Below are 17,273 nucleotides of genomic sequence, written 5' to 3' on the forward strand. Positions count from 1 at the left end.
GAGGGTCGGGTGAGGTAATGGATGGAAACGACCAAATGACCAGCTGTAAGGGAACCAGCTGGACTGGGGGCCGCCCGAAGGAGCAGGGGGTCTGCAGAGGAGCGGTACCCCACTGGCTGCTTTCCCTATGATGATAACAGGAAACGAAGAAAAGCCTATTGAAGACAGTTTGGGGGACTGGGCGGGGTGGGAGGCACACACCTCTGTGAATTCCACATTGGCTGGGTCCCCCAGGATGGAGCCATCAGGCTGCTTGTAGCCGGCATAGCGGATGAGCTGAGAGTTCCAGACTCGGAAATCGTGCTTGCCGTCCGTCCTCTGGGGGAATATGGTGATGGCGGATCTGTGGTGGAGAGAGGGAGACGTGGTATCGGGGCAGGGCTTGCACCCTGTGGACGTACGGCAAAGGGCGCCATCCAGGCCACCCACAGAGGCTCAGGGTGGATCACCTCTGTGCCAAGGTCCCCGAGGGCCCACGGAGCCGCTGTTGCAAGGGAGGGACCGTGCCCTGTCCCTCCACTGGACCATTGGTCTGAGGAAGGGTGGAATATGGGAGGCCCCACGCTAGCTCGCTTAAGAGTGGAGAATGCTGCTCTAACTGGAGACTCTGAAACACCCTTGGCTTGGGCCAGCTTTCCAGGGGTTCTTGGGCAGCCGGTAATCTCCAGGGAAACAACGGGGGGCCCTCTTTCCCCACAAAGAGTGAATACCACTGATTCCAACTTCCACTTAAAAAAAAATTTTTTTTTTATCTCATTTATTTTTGAGAGGGAGAGAGAGACAGAGAGAGACAGAGTGAGAGTAGGGGAGGAACAGAGAGAGAGGGAGACACAGAATCGGAAGCAGGCTCCAGGTTCCGAGCTGTCAGCCCAGAGCCCGACGCGGGGCTCGAACCCACGAACCGTAAGATCATGACCTGAGCCGAAGTTGGACGCTTAACCGACTGAGCCACCCAGGCGCCCCCCAACTTCCACTCTTGCTCTTTTCACCATCCTTACTTCTCCCCTGCTTGCCCCACCCCCACCCCTCCCTGTACCATACCAAAGTGTACAGACATAGGACTAAGAAGAAATCAACTTCCCTTGTACTCACATTCATTTACTCTAAAGGAAAACTGGAGATCGCCACTGGCCTCACCTACCCAAACTGGCAACTGTGAGACCATACACTGTTATTATGTTGCAGGAAGATTTGTCATTTGTGGAAGGCACCGGGCTGGCGCCCAGCTGGCTCCCCTAAGGGGGAGATCAGCAGTGTTAGGTGTTAATGATGTCTCATCATCAAACTGGGATTTGGGGATCATCAGAAGGACTGAAAGCAACTGAAAGGAGGATGACTTCTTTACGACGTGATTCCAATGTTATTTCATACCAGGAGTTCCTGCCATCCCGGCTCAACAGTCTCATCAGGGGACTCGATCCCATCTTGGCTGGAATCCATCTCTGCTGTCATGTACCCAAGTTCAAGGCCAGACTCGGATTCACCTCGTCCACAAAGCATCTCCTGTCTCGTCTGTTCCCAGGACTACCTTCTTTCAGAGCCCATGTAGGTCTTGCCGTGTGTGCAAGACAGTATTGCATTTAATGTTGCAGGGATGGGACGCTGTACCTGGGGCTGAGTCTACAACGGGGGCTGAAGGCAGAAGTCGTATAGGGCCAACAGGGCTCTCAACAATCTTGTAGCACAGGCACCATATTGGAGATGAACACAGAACGAGTCAAACGGTCATTGTTCCCTCCAGCAGCAAAACACATTGCCGTTTCTTTGGTTGAGCACCACATACAGGGTGTTTGTGTAATATATGTATTTAAAAAGCATGTTCAGAAACACCAGACTCACACACAGCGTGTGGAATGCTTACTCCATGTGCGGGAACTGAGACCAACGGAAGAAATAGAACACACTTATGCCTCCTGAACATGATTTCACTGAACGACAGATCGAATGCCTGCTCCGTTTAAATTACATCCCTCTTTCCCTCCCTTCTTCTCCCTTGCCTGCCTTCCTCTGTTATGTTTTGATAATTTCTATAGATGGTGCACATTCCCTTAAGACCCTCTTACATCCAGATTTGTGGTTTAAAACTTGTGGGGGCACCTGGGGTGGCTCCATCGGTTAAGCGTCTGACTTTGGCTCAGGTCATGATCTTGTGGTTCGTGTGTTTGAGCCCCACGTGGGGGCTCTCGGGAAGTCAGGGCAGAGATCCTCTGTCTCCCTCTCTCTCTGCCCCTCCCTCGCCTCGCAGATTCATTCTCTCTCTCGCTCTCAAAAATAAATATCGAAAACATTTTTAAAAACTTGTGAAAAAAAAATGGGGTGCCTGGATCGCTCAGTCTGTTGAGTGTCTGACTCTTGATTTCGGCTCAGGTCACTGTTTCATGGTTGTTGGATTGAGCCCTCCATCAGGCTCCATGCTGAAAATGGAGCCTGCTTGGGATTCTCTCTCTCTCTCTCTCTCTCTCTCTCTCTCTCTCAAATAAAATTTTAAAAAAATTGTAAAAAAAAACAAAAGGAATCAGCTGAATATTTCTTAAATAGAAGATCTCAAGAAGATGTTCTCTGAGGGGTGAGGTCTTTCAGGAAAAGATCTAAATACTAATTCCCCGAGCAGGCTCTGGGCTTATATTACAGGCCCTTTTCCCACTGGTAGGCTCAGCTGGGACACTGTTTCCTTCTCAAGGAAGGGACACATCCAGGAAAACCCATGCTTCACACAAACAAGCCACTATGGGGGTGACGCAGTGCAGCCTGGGGCTTGTGGGAATATCCCTGCAGTGGCCCACAGGGCCCCACCGTGGGGCTGGTCCTCAGCAGCTGGGACAAGGACTGATTGCACGGGATTAACAAGTCTAACCGTCGGGCTGCGGGGCCCCAGCTGTCGCCTTCCAGCTGCAACTTGCCAGTGTGGAAGCCACCAGCTCACATGGTGCCTCCCTGCCTTCGCTTCCTCCTGGGGCTTTGTTCTTTGGGGCAAGAGAAATCCAAGGTGTGGCTTGGCTTGGCCGAACCTGAAGGAACAGTGCCCCCAGCGGCAGGAAGAGAAACTGTCTTTGAAATGCAGGCAAAAGACCAAGAGCTGGTAAAAGCAGGTCATTGTTGGCAATGGGACTTTCCGAGTCCTGGAAAGGGAAACACCCCTTCCTGCCCCCTCCACAGGTGATACCGAACTGTGAGGGTTGAACGTGATTTGGGTTGCTGTAGCTTTGCAAGCCACGGAAGAGACAGGACACGGCAGGTGGGACAAGAAGCCAGGCCCCCTCTCGAGGCTTGGCACGTCTCCCCGAGAGGAGAGGGAGAGCATTTCCTCGGCCGGTGAGCCAACTCCACACCCAAGGGCCGACGCTTTGGGGACATCAGACCCCCCTCCCCGGGGCTGGCGGGCTCACCTGAGGTTCCCTTTGTTGGTGGCATACTTGATGTGGTTGCAGATGTAGTTGAACATCCCGTGAGCCGTGGTGCAGTCGCGGGCATCGAACACCTGCGAAGGATGCACGGTGAGAACGGGTGCCTCCTCCTTCCCTCCCCGGCTCCCCCGGTGCAGCCTTCCCACGGGGACGAGAACCCGGAGCCCATGCCATCTGCTGTCCCGCCAGAGTAGGGAGCGCTCCCCTAATGTGATCAGGGCTGGGTTTTACGGTTTCTTTTTCCCATCCTAATAACCACGGTCAGTCAAACCAGGAAGAATCCCCCGAAGGCAGGCCTGGTGTGTACATGAACGTGGTTAAGGGGTGATGAGCAAAGGGGAGACCTCAGTGGGCTGCATGTATTTCCTGCTAGGTTACTAGGGATGAGGGATTTCAAAACAAAACAAAGAAAAATCAAACAGAACCCCGCTGACCTTGGTAACTATTCTACTTCTGACTTTAAACTATTCCCCAGGGGGGCAGAAATCGTATCAGGGAACACAGAATCTAATGCTGTCAGGGAGTAGGTGGGTAATATAAATATGCAGAGAGTAGGTGGAATACAAAAGAGAGTGGTGGGGTCTGTGGTAAACTGGAGAGCATAAGCCTTTCCAAGAGACGAGCAAGTTGCTTTTTTTTAAAAAAAAAAACCGTGTTGGGGCACCTGGGTGGCTCAGTCGGTTGAGTGTCTGACTCTTGATTTCGGCTCAGGGCACGATCTCACCGTTCGTGAGATCGAGCCCCACATGGGGCTCCATGTGCTAACAGTGTAGAGCTTGGGACAGAGAGCCTGCTCTCTCCCTCTCTCTCTGCCCCTCCCCCACTCATACTCTCTCCCAAAATAAAAATAAGTAAACATTAAAAAAATCCCCAGCATGTTGGCTAAGTGAGACACGACTATGAAGCAGATTGAGTCCCGATCCGAGAATCTGGGACCCCATGCCTACCATCTGGGACTTCGCCATACCCTCCAGGTGGCCTTGGCGAGACCAGACCCTTTGTACAGCTCCATCCCTCCCTCCCTCCCCACCCACCAAAGAGCCTCACCGCCTACCTGCAGCTTGGACCACTGGATCCTGCCCACGCAGCGGGAGGCGTTCCGCCAGGCATGCTTGGCCCCGTAGATGAGCTCCGTGTCTTTGAGCTGGTAGGTGCCGGTGGTTTCGATCTCTTTGTTCACCTCTTCCAGCCTCTCCGTGTGGGCTTTGGAGCCAAACCTGAGCGAGGAGGGAAGGGACATGGGAGTGTCACCTCTGCTCCCGAGTTAGGGGTCAGTGGAAGGAGTGAGCCATTCGGGGAGGCCAGAAGCTGCAGCAAGTCTGGGTCCATATGTGGAGACAGTAGTTCAATCATAAGAAGACTGCAAACTCCAGTGTCCACAAAGGCCCAGCAGGGACTAAACTGGCTGGGTGGAGACTGTGGCCAACAGGCGAGCCCGTGTCTGGCTCAAAGGTCTCCTTTCATGGGACGAGCACTGGGTGTTATATGTAAGTGATGAATCACTAAATTCTACTCTAAACAAACAAACAAACAAAATTTGATTAAAATTTGATTAAAAAAACCAAAACAAACAAATAAAACCAAAGGTCTCCTTTCAAGAGAAACCGGATATCAGATTTTTATTTTTATTATACATATATATATATATACACACATATATATGTATATATATGTGTATATATATATATATATATATATACACATATATACACGTATATATATGTGTGTATATATATATATATATACACACATATATATGTGTGTATATATGTGTATATACATATATACACACATATATATGTGTGTATATATGTGTATATACACATATATACACACATATATACACACACATATATATATATATATATATATAGTGTTTATTTTTTTATTTTTGAGACAGAGAGAGACAGAGCATGAGCAGGGGGAGAGGCAGAGAGAGAGGGAGACACAGAATCCAAAGCAGGCTCCAGGCTCTGAGCTGTCAGCACAGAGACCCACGCGGGGCTTGAACTCCCAAACTGTGAGATCATGACCTGAGCCGAAGTCAGACGCTTAACCAACTGAGCCACCCAGGTGCCCCTTTATTTATTTATTTTTAAAGATTTTATTTTAAAGTAATCTCTCCACCCCATATGGGGCTCGAACTCACAACCCCAAGATTAAGAGTCACTCTCTCCGCTGACTCAGCCAGCCAGGCACCCCTGGAAATCTGATTTGTAAAGGGGACTCTCCTAATTTTTAAACGATGACAAGGAATTCAAGTTTAGAAAGCTGAAAAAATTATTGTAAAAAATTTGGGGCTTACAAAAAGGTATCAAAAACAATATGATGAATACTCAAGCCCAAGAAATAATAAATGAGGGGCGCCTGGCTGGTTCAGTCAGAGGAGCGTATGACTTTTAATCTCGGGGTTGTGAGTTTGAGCCCCATGGTGGGTGGAGAGGTTACGTAAATAAATAAAACTTTAAAAAATAATAGAAGAGAAATGATTTTATAATTCCTTGGGGACTATTTTCCCATCATAACCCACTTTCTTCCTGGAAGTGTCTCATGCTTTTCTTCATATGTTTGTCACACGTGTACATATTCCCTAAATCACATACAATATTGTTCTGTATGTTTAAAAAGCTTACATAAATGATGCTACCCTGAATGCATTCTTGCACAAACTTATCCTTTCTTCCTTTTGCACAGTTTGTTTGCGAGCTTCATTCCCACAAATGTGCTGAGCGCTAACTCATTCACCTTTTTACAGCTGTGTAATATTCCCTGACTCAGAAAATACCATCACTTACCCATGCATCCTCCTGTTGAGGGAGTCGAGGTGGTTTCTGGTTGGCTCTCTCTTTTTAATTTTTTCCCCTATTATAACAATGTTTCGGTGAACATTTTTACGCATACCTTCTGGCGAACATGTGTGAGAGTTTCTTTCGGGCACGTATACCTAGGCATGGAGTTGCTTGAAATATTTCAAATTGAAGCAACACTTTGCAGGCCAGACAAAGACATTTCTGGGGGCCAGATTTGGCTCTTGGGCTGCTAGTTTTCAACCTGTGTGTGTATGGTGGGCGGAGCCCTTACTCTTGGTTCAACTGTCGGCATTGTTGGAGCCGAAGTCTTTGTCCCTGGTACTCAGGAACTCGCCCTGGGTCCCCGGAGTCAACATACACTTGCCTTTTAATTGATGAGTAGTACTGGTCAATGAACTCTTTGGCAAGAGGGAAGAGCTGTTCTTTTGTGCGGACGTCTTCAGGCCTTCGTATCTGCTGAGAGGGGAGCATGATGGAGCCCATACAGATGTGCTCGGTGCAACCCATTTCCTGGAGGGAAAAGAGAGATTTGGGCTACCACTTGGAGGCACGTGGGGGGCTGAGGCCATGGATCTGACATTTGTGGTAGAGTTGACTTGGCCTTTAATTCCCAAACGGCACTGCTCAGGTGCCAGCTTCAAGTCATTGTAGGGTGTGGTCATCAGGCATGGTAAGGAATGATGGGCAGCATTCGAAGGTCCCCAAAGTGTTTGCTCTACTCAACTAGGGGAAGAGGGGCTTTCTGACTGGCACTCCCTGGGAATCAGACTCATTCCTACCGAATCCTCGAGTATTTTCTGAGCCCATGTTCATCAAGGAAGAACTACTATGGCTGAACACGTCTATGGCACATTGATTGCAAAAAGGTCGTCCCAATGCCTCCCTTCCCTGCATCCACACCCTTTGCAATGTGACTTTGCAGCAACTGTCATTGAGAAGTGGAACCTCTCCCCTCTCCCCTTGAATGTGAGCTGGTTTTGGCCAATAGACACTGTGCCCATCCCATGACTAGGCCTCAAGAGATCAAGCATGCTTTTGCTCATTTCCTCTGAAAACCTCGCAACCACCATGGGAACCAGGCCGCGCTAGCTTGCTGGAGGATGAGAGAAACCACATGAAACAGGTGAGCGATCATGGCCAAGGCCATCCTAGCCAGCCCACCCAGAGCTGACCCCTCAGATGACTGCAGATGCTTGAGATCAACTGAGACCAGCAGGACCACCGAGGCAGTCTGTGGACTTTTGAAAAATGAGTGGTGGCTGTTTCAAGCCACTGAGTGTCAGGGAAATTTGTTACGTGGCTATAACTCACCGATACAATGTTCTTCTAAGAAGCTCAATTTCAACAAAAATGTAAAGCAATATGGTGATTTGCTGACTGTTAAAAAATATGATAGGGGAGCCTGGGTGGCTCAGTCAGTTAAGCATCCGACTTCGGCTCAGGTTAGGATCTCACAGTTCATAAGTTCAAGCCCCGCGTTGGGCTCTGTGCTGACAGCTCGGAGCCTGGAGCCTGCTTAGGATTCTGTGTCTCCCTCTCTCTCTGCCCCTCCCCTGCTTGTGCTCTGTGCCCCTCTGTCTCTTAAAAAATACAATAAAATGTTAAAAAAATGATATAAAAGTTTAGCAGAAACACAGTGAAAGCAAAGGAAGGGCTTGCTCAAGGCTCCATCAGCGGTCAGACTGTGAGAGATGAAGAAAATGCATTCAGAAGCAGAAATTCTTCTTGAATTCTTTCAGGTTCAAGGTACACAAATACAAAGTATTTCTAGGGCAGCTGGGTGGCTCAGTTGGTTAAGCATCCGACTTCGGATCAGGTCATGATTTTGCGATTCATGAGTTCGAGCCCCATGTCAGGCACCATGCTGACAGCTCACAGCCTGGAAACTACTTCACGTTCTGTGTCTCCCTCTCTCTCTGCCCCGCCTCCACTCGCACCTTGTCTCTCTCTCTTTCTCGAAAATAAATAAAAACATTAAAAAAATTAAAAAAGAAAGTGTTTCCATGAGTGAGTAAGTATCTGCCAGTGATTCCCAAATGGGAGGGGACTTCCCACCCAGGGGACAGTAAGTAATATCTCAAGACATTTTTGGTGCGGTCACAACTTCAGGGGGGCTACTGACATCTCACGTGTACAGGTCAGGGGTGATGCTAAATGTCCTACAGTGCACGGGGCAGTCCCCACAACAAAGGCTTAGCCAATGCCAAATGTGGTTAGTTCTGAGGCTGGGCCACACCCTGCTGGGGTACTCACCAGTGTGCTCTTAAGGTGAAGGGTGTCAGTGAGGACCACGTCGGTCTCCCAGTTCTTGACCTTGAGGAAGCGGGGGCACTTGGAGGGGCTGCCGTTCTTTGTAGGAGACTGTTTTCCCGAGGCAGGGGGCTGGAGGAGAGATTGGAGGTGGAACATGAGACGGGGCTCGGGGGGCACTCGAAAACTGTCCTCTGGGATTCTTCCTGGAATCTGCCAGAGTTACCAAGGGTCTGCAGAGAGAGGACTCGATTCTCCCGGGGTGACACGTGCAAGGTGGCTGGGAACCTGGTCCCTCTGCCTATGAAGAAGGAGGCACCATGGAAAAGCCTTTTGGGCTCCGTTCTGGGGAGAGGGGTCAGGAACTCAAAGGTGGTCTCTCTGGTGTCTAACACAGGTCTTAGCATACAGCAGGGACTCAATGAATGTTTGTTGAATGAGCAAATGAGCAAGGGACACCATCAGCCTCTCTGAACGGTACTGGCTTTCAGGCCTGAGGAATCACACCCCAAGCTAGGTCAGGTTACTTGGATTTCCGGGCTTTCCTGCTACAGCCCAAACTCACTATTTCCGGCGAGTACTGGGGAAACAGAAAAGATTTAATTGGATAGTTTTGAAGCATGAATATTTCCCCAAACTTCAGGTTTCTGCCTCTCAAAAATGCCCAGTGCGTTCCTGCCTCAGGGCCTCTGCACTGACTGCTCCTCTGTCTTGAGCACCTTCAGTCCCCCATTTGTCTTCACTTCTATAAACAAATTGCCCAGTAGGTGGTGGGGGATAAGTCCTGGGCTGACCATCGTGGCCCATCCACTTGAGACCTCATTACTAAGGATCACATTCTGTCTTGGGTGTTTCTGAGGAACTGTCTACCTGCTTTTGCACCAGACAAGCATCAGTCAGTCAGCGGCTGTCAGGGAGAGGCAGCAGGCACACCCTGACATGACAGCTGAGTGAGAGAAGGGAGAAGACAAGCCAATGTGGAGTGACATTCATACCAAAGATCGGAGCACTGGGTAGTGACCTTGTGTCAGGGCATGCTCACGCTCAACTAGTATTTATTGAGGACCTATTATGGGCTAGACACTGTTAGGCACTGGGGACACTGTAATGAGCAAGACAGAGAGTGCCCTCGCCCTTCTGGGACATTATTGTCAGAGAAATGGGGATAAATTATAAGTAAATCAACACCCAAGTGATATAATATCAGTTGGTTGTAAGGATATATATTGATGACTAAGTGGAGGAGAGAAAGGCAAGTGCAAAGGCCCTGAGGTGCAGATGAGCTTGTTAAGTTCAAAGGGCCAGTGAGGAGGCCAGTGTGGCTGGAGTGCGTGAGTACGGTTAGTTCAAGGAGATGAAGTCAGAAAGGAGGCCGAATCGTCATCTCATCAGCTTGAGGGGCTCAGGATGGTGAGGAAGCTGTGAATTCCAATGAACTGGACGAAGTCTGGGAAAGAAATCACGGAGCACACTGAAGGACTACTACTGGAAACTGGCATTCAATAAGCACTCACTATGTGCCAAGCAAAATCTTATCATGCCCATTTTACAGATGAGGAAACTGCGGCACACAGAGAGGTTAACTAAGTCGTCCAAGGTCACAAAGTTAGTAAGCTGGAACCAGGAGTCAAATCCTAGCAGTCTGTCTTTCAAACCATGTCCTGAACTGCTGACTCTCCTGTCTCTTGGCCATTATGCATCATTCATTCATTCATTCATTCAACATGTGTTTATTGAGTATCTCCTATGTTCCAAGCAAGGTAGCAAGGGCCAGGCCTACAGTGACAAACTAGACAGATGTGATCTCTGCCCTCATGGAGTTCATTGTGCAAGATGGGGGTCAGGGGATGGATGACAGTTTACGAGTCATTAAAACCAGGTGCAATGGCTGCCCTAACATGAGAAGTTGGTTGTGTACGGGGCACTGTGGAAGCCCACAGAAGGGGCACCTAACCCAGAGCATTTGGCTTCTAAGTAGAGACCTGCAGGACAAGTAGGTATTAATCCGGCAAAGAGAGAAGAGCAAGGTCTTGTGGGCAGAAGGAACAGCTTATGCAAAGGTCCTGAGGTGAGAGGCATACCACAGCCACCTTTCTGGCCAGCAGAATAGAGAAGCTCTGTGCTAAAGCGTCTGTGCCGCCATGTTGGAATCTGGGGCCCAGAGGGTAGGTGAACAGCATGTTAAAGACCTCTCCAGAACCATGCAAGAGTTAGCAGAGAACAAATGGAAGGTGCCATGACTCCTCATCTTCCACACCTCCCTGCTGTGGCCAGATCTGGTCATCCCCAGCGATTCCCGTCTCAGTGCTGGGCATCACCATCCAACCACCTGTGCAAGCCACAGTTGGGGCCTGTCCTGAACATCATTCTCTTCATCCCCCGCAGCGAGTGCCTCCTCAGGTCCCACCATTTCAGCTTCTCCATAGCTCTAGAACCCACCGCCTCCTCTCACTTCCCACCGAACTGGCGAGCCCCATGGCCAGGCCAACATCATCTTTCGCCTGGATGAATGCAATCACCTCCTGAGTGTCAGCCATCACTTCTTGCTGCTGGCATGAGAATCTGCTGCCCTTAGTGCACCTGCCAGTGTGGTCATTGTGGTCATTGCCGCAAGTATCACTACAGTCCTGCCACCCTGGGGGCAGGAGAAGGATCTGGAGGCGTTCTTCCCTTCACTCCCGTTCACATTTTCTGCTTGCTCAGCTCCAAGTTAGTTTACTTCTGTCCCCTTGTGAGGCCACATACAAACAGCTCCATTTCCTTTGGAGGCCTGGCCAGACAGCCTCCACACTTCTTTAAGATTCTGTCTCCGTGACTGTCTCTCCCAGCAGACACGCAGGTGACAGAAGTCACATCTTTAGCCAAGACTCTGTGGTGACAAATTCCTCAGCATCCATGAGAACCAAAAAAAAAAAAAAAATCTGACCTTGCCCATGTGGGAGCACCCTGGCCACTCTCCCTAAACACTGGGCATCACTCAGCCAGGTTACAAACTCTCTTGACCATCCCTAAGGATGTTCCAGAGGCTGAGGAGTAGCTGGAATCCCAGATGGGGGATAAGAGGTGCCTTGGTGGCATTGGGGTCAGGCCTAGGACCCAGAGAGGGGGTGCGAGGGCAGACGGTGGGGAGCACAGTGAGGCGGGAGGAAGAGGCGTGGGGTGCGGCTGGTGGGGGGGGGGACAGTGAGCAGCCCTCATCGGCAGGGTGTGGAAATAGCGAGGTAACAGGCATGATGAAAAAGGCCATCTGTGGAGGCTCCAGATGTGCGAGGGGTGGTCATTTCGAGCCCAGAACCTGGGGGCCCCAGGCGTGGGCCTTGCCCTGCTCCACCCTGGGCTGCGCCGAACGGCACCCCTGAAAGCAGGCAGTAGGAGGCCTCTGGCGGGGCTGTTGTACTTGGGGCTTTGATGTTTTAATTAGCCAGCAGTCATATTAGATGACTCAGGAGGGGACAAATGGGGAGATTAATATAGCAGTCAGGGGCCCTGCATGGGGGATGCAAATGACTTTTCTGAGTGGGGACTGAAAGGTTCTCGCTAAAAATGCACATTAGTGGCACTTGTGAGTTATTAAGCTGGGGACAGGGCATACGCAGGCTTTGGGCTGTGGCTACGCGTGTCATTTTCTAGATTTGTGTCTGGGGTAGTCAGTGGAAGTTTTTCAGGTGGCAGGAGACACGGCTAGGTCTTGGTGGGCTCTGGTGGGGGGGTGCCCAGATGCTTGCCCCTAAAAACAGACAGGAGGCTCTGAACACTTAACTGACTGCACCCTGTTTCGTTCTGCCCCCTCCCTCCTCTCTCTTCTCCAAAAAGTACATATTGAGGGGGGTGCCTGGATGGCTCAGTCAGTTAAGCATCCGACTTCGGCTCAGGTCATTATCTCGCAGCCTGTGAGTTCGAGCCCCGCATCGGGCTCTGTGCTGACAGCTCGGAGTCTGGAACCTGCTTCAGACTCTGTGTCTCCCTCTCTCTCTGCCCCTCCCCTCACTCATGCTCTGTCTCTCTCTGTCTCCTAAAAAATAAATAAACATTTAAAAGATTAAAAAAAATATGTATCGAGGGGTGCCTGGGTGGCTCAGTCGGTTGAGCATCAGACTCTTTGGCTCAGCTCAGGTCTTGATCTCAGGGTTATGGGTTCAAGCCCCACATTGGGCTCCATGCTAGGCATGAAGCCTACTTAAGAACAACAACAACAAAAAATAAATACGTATCGAACACCTGTTGTGTGCCAGCGACTTGTGTTCTTGGCCCTACAGTGGTCCCCACTCTCATCCCACAACTGGGAGAAGCCTCATATGGTTGCGTGCAAAGGTTTGCAAACTGCAGCCCGGGGACCAAACCTGGTCCCCTGCACATTTTTATACAGCCCATGAGCTAAGAATCGTTTTCCAATTTTTAGCCTGTTGAATAAAAATATCAAAAAAAAAAAGAGTAATGTTTCATGACACATACAAGGTACATGAAGTTCAAACTTCAGTGTTCATAAATAAAGTTTTATTGGCACATGGCCATACGCATTTGTTTCTATATTGTCTGTGGAGGCTTTTGTGATACAGCAACAGAGCAGGGTAGCTGTAACGGAGACCAAGATCATACAGCCCACAAAAGCCAAAAATATTTCCTACCTCTCCCTTTACAGAAAAGTCTGTGGACTCTTGATCCAAAGAATCGAATTCCAGTGGCTGAATGCTTCAGTTTATGTTACTTATGTCTCCACCTGCATTAGCGATCTCTCCCGATCATCTTTTAAAACAGCACCCCACCACTGATATTCCCTGTTCCCTTATCATGCTTTATTTTTCTTCAAGGCCCTTATCCCTGCCTGCAATTTATGAGTATATATGTTTCTGTAGGTGAATGCATACGTATCTATGTCTCTATGTCTTATACAGATAATTAGATATAGATACAGTTTTCTCTCTACCCGCTGTCCACTTAGCTCTATCTACATATGCTACAAACACTTGAGGTCTGCGATGGACTGAACTGTGTCCCTCCTGAATTCATACGTTAAAGCCCTAACTCCCCATATGACTCTGTTAGGAGACGGGACCTTTAGGAAGTAATTAAGGTTAAAAGAGGCCATGAGAGTGGGACCTAAACTGATAGGATTGGTGGCCTTATAAGAAGAGGAAGAGACATCTCTCTCTTTGTCTTTTTCTCTCAGCGCACACACAGAATGGCAGAGTTAGGGCACAGTGAGGGCGGCCGTCTGCAAGCCAAGCAGGGAGCCCTCACCCAATGTGACTGTGCCGGCATCCTGACCTCTGACTTCCAGCCTCCAGAGCTATGAGAGATAACTTTCTACGTTTAAGCCCCAGAGCCTGTGGTATTTTGTGATGGTAGCCCGTGCTGATGGATGCCAGGTCTAAATGCATTTCAAAATTATAGAGCCCCTCGAAGGCTAAGCCAAAGGCTTTTGTCTTGACTTAGTAGAGAAGGGGGGACCCTGGAAGCTGCCTGATGCAGGGGGGAGCTTATCAAAGCTCTAGTTCAGGACACATGACTGCAAGGGCTGCAGTGGGGAGAGGGTGAGGGCAGAGAGACCCACGTGCAGGTGGGAAGCCGGGAAGGCAGAACACAGCCGCAGCTGCAGGGGGGTGGGAGGAGCTGGAGATTGGGGTGCCAGCAGCAGCAAAGACAGCCTGGGGGTGTGAGAGGGTGGGAGGGCAGGGGACCAAGTCAACACTGACTCGCAGGTTCTTCGTGAGTGGGAGTATGGCGAGCCTTCTGGAACCTTCTGGAGCTTTCTAGCAGAGATTAGGGAGTAAGGAGCAGAAGGGATGGCAAGGTGGAGGGAGGGGGGATTTGAACGCAGGAAGACAGACACGAGACATCAGAATCTGGGAGATCTAGAAATAGAGGCCAAGCACCTTGCCCTCCCCCAACTGTGGGCTGTCACAGTCAGGGGCCTCCCAGTGGGATGGGGCCAAGAGCTTGACAGCAGGGAGGGAAGCCCCTGGGAAACACAACATCTTAGGAACCATTAATGGGCTGAACTGTGTTTCTCCCATATTCATATGCTGGTGTCCTAACCCTCCAGCACCTCAGAATATGGCCTTGGGGCACCTGGGTGGCTCAGTCAGTTAAGGGTCTGACTCTAGATTTCGGCTCAGGTCATGTTCTTGCGGTTCATGAGACTAAGCCCTGCGTTGGGCTCTGTGCTGACAGTGTGGAGCTTGCTTGGGATTCTCTCTCCCTCTCTCTCCCCTGCTCATACTCTCTCTTTCTCTCAAAATAAACATTAAAAAAATTAAAAGAAAAAAAAGAATACGGCCTGATGTGGAGTCCTAAACAAGGCAATTAAATTAAAATGAGGTCATTCAGGTGGGCCCTAATCCAATATGGCCAGTGCCTTTATAATAAGGAGAAATTTGGGGGCACCTGAGTGCCTAGTCGGTTAAGCATCTGACTTTAGCTCAGGTCATGATCTCACAGTTCATGAATTTAAGCCCCGTGTCGGGCTGTGTGCTGATAGCTCGGAGCCTGGAGCTTGCTTCGGATTCTGTGTCTCCCCCTCTCTCTCTGCCCCTCCCCTGCTCTCTCTCCCTCTCAAAAATAAATAAACTTTTAAAAAAAAGTGGGGAGGGAATTTCGAGGCACACACACACACACACACACACACACACAGAGGGAGAAGCCATGTGAGCATCCCTAAGCCAACGATACAGGCCTGAGGAAGATTCTCCCTCGCAGCCCTCAGAAGGAAGCAACCTGCCAACACCTTGATTCCAGGAGCTCTCCAGCCTCCAGAACCGTGAGACAATACATCTTCTGTTGTTTAAACCACCCAGTTTGTCATGCTTTGTAAGAATAGCCCCGGGAACGAACCCAGCAGCTAAAGCCCAAACCTGTAAAGGCAAGTAACTTCTTACTCTTTGTCAGCACCAGGGACAGCTTCTCCCTCCTGGGCCTGCAGCAACCCGCGGCGCTTGGCTTGTCCTAAAACGAGGGCAGCATCCTGGGGCTGAGCCGGGCGTCAGGCCAGCCACCCTGGGGGGCCAGATGCCGCACGCCGTGCCCTCAGCTGCAGCCTCAAGCAGCACTGTCGCAGCCTGTGGGCACCACCTCCCCAGGGCAGCAAGTGTAACCCGGTTATGAGCTGTGGCAGCTCAGGGGCCAGGACCACAGACCCGCAAACCAGCAGGTATGTATCCATCTGTGCCGTGAAAAAAATTGCTACTTATAAAACTTAACTGGGGCACCTCGGTGGCTCAGTTGGCTAAGCGTCCAGCTTCGGTTCAGGGCACGATCTCACGGTTCGTGGGTTTGAGTCCTGCATCGGGCTCTGCTGTTAGCACAGAGCCCACTTGGGATCCTGTCTCCCTCTTTCTCTGCCTATCCTGTGCACGTGCTCTCTCTCTCTCTCTCAAAAATAAATAAACATTAAAAAAAAAAAAAAAAGAAAAACTTAACCAACTGTGTTTCGTACCTTGGAGTATAATTTCCTTGTGGTGTATTCCAAGCGTTATTTCTTTTTTTTTTTTTTTTTTTTTTTTAAATTTTTTTTTTTTTTTCAACGTTTTTTATTTATTTTTGGGACAGAGAGAGACAGAGCATGAACGGGGGAGGGTCAGAGAGAGAGGGAGACACAGAATCAGAAACAGGCTCCAGGCTCCGAGCCATCAGCCCAGAGCCTGACGCGGGGCTCGAACTCACGGACCGCGAGATCGTGACCTGGCTGAAGTCGGACGCTTAACCGACTGCGCCACCCAGGCGCCCCCCAAGCGTTATTTCTAAAGTGATTCATTCTTTATAATAAGTCCATCGAAGCTTGAAATCGTTTATTCTCTACCCTCCTCCCCCGATTCAACAGTTCATTTTCTGTAGAGGATGATTAAAGAAAGGAGGTACTCTACAGTCAGACCATCACAGTTTGGATCCACAGACAAGGGCCTCTGCAGATAAGGGGTCTTTAAGTTATTTTGTTGAGTAGATGCTTAAAGTTGCACTGATGTCGTGAGGCAACTAAATGTTATTAGACAACTCTAAATTTGGTCCCATTACCAGACCAAAATATATCTGTGCATTATGAATTAATTTTAATGTTTATTTTATTATTTTTGAGAGGGAGGGAGAGAGAGAGAGCGAGTGAGCACGAGTGGGGGAGGGGTAGAAAGCGAGAGGGAGACACAGAATCCGAAGCAGGTTCCAGGCTCCAAGCTGTCAGCACAGATCCCGACTCGGGACTCGAACCCACAAACTGCAAGATCATAAGCTGTGCTGAAGTTGGACACTTAACCAACTGAGCCACCCAGGCGCCCCGAATTCACTTTAAAAGAAATCTTGGAATTACCTTGTGGCCTAACCCCCTTCTGCGACATTGGCACCGTGTGCGTGTTTAAATGAGAGCATTAACTTGCTAAAGGTAAATATTTAAAATGCACAACAAGCTTGATGATTATGTTTTGTCCTTTTTACCTTTTAAAATATCCTAGGACTGGGGGCGCCCGGGTGGCTCAGTCGGTTGAGCACCGACTTCAGCTCAGGTCACGATCTCATGGTCCGTGAGTTCGAGCCCCGCATCGGGCCCCTGTGCTGACAGCTCAGAGCCCGGAGCCTGTTTCAGATTCTGTGTCTCCGTCTCTCTGACCCTCCCCCATTCATGCTCTGTCTCTCTCTGTCTCAAAAATAAATAAACGTTAAAAAAATAAAAATTAAAAAAAATTAAAAAAAATAAAATATCCTAGGACCCTCGGAAAATGGAAGTGGGTTGGGGCTCTATTGACCTCTAAGGATCTGCTTGGAGAACTACCAGTTTCCACAAAGAGGAAAAATGACTTTGACCAAACTTGGCTTATCTGGGAAA

At 49.5% G+C, this 17,273-nt stretch overlaps 1 protein-coding gene across 4 annotated transcripts in view; it reads right to left on the reverse strand.

Annotated features, from left to right (window-relative positions):
* The window catches only part of NOS1 (nitric oxide synthase 1), a 182,366-nt gene that overhangs the window by 45,745 nt on the left and 119,348 nt on the right, over positions 1 to 17,273 (reverse strand). For all 4 annotated transcript variants that reach the window (XM_078435748.2, XM_078435745.2, XM_078435747.2 and 1 more), the window contains exons 4-8: positions 8,468 to 8,596; positions 6,579 to 6,724; positions 4,459 to 4,621; positions 3,387 to 3,478; positions 202 to 343 (exon numbers count right to left, since the gene is read on the reverse strand). In XM_078435748.2, coding sequence (XP_078291874.2) covers positions 202 to 343; positions 3,387 to 3,478; positions 4,459 to 4,621; positions 6,579 to 6,724; positions 8,468 to 8,596 — 672 coding nt within the window. The remainder of the gene's footprint in view (positions 1 to 201; positions 344 to 3,386; positions 3,479 to 4,458; positions 4,622 to 6,578; positions 6,725 to 8,467; positions 8,597 to 17,273) is intronic.

This window comes from Panthera onca, chromosome D3, assembly GCF_046562875.1.
Source record: "Panthera onca isolate mPanOnc1 chromosome D3, mPanOnc1 haplotype 2, whole genome shotgun sequence".
Classification (NCBI taxonomy): Eukaryota; Metazoa; Chordata; class Mammalia; order Carnivora; family Felidae; genus Panthera; species Panthera onca.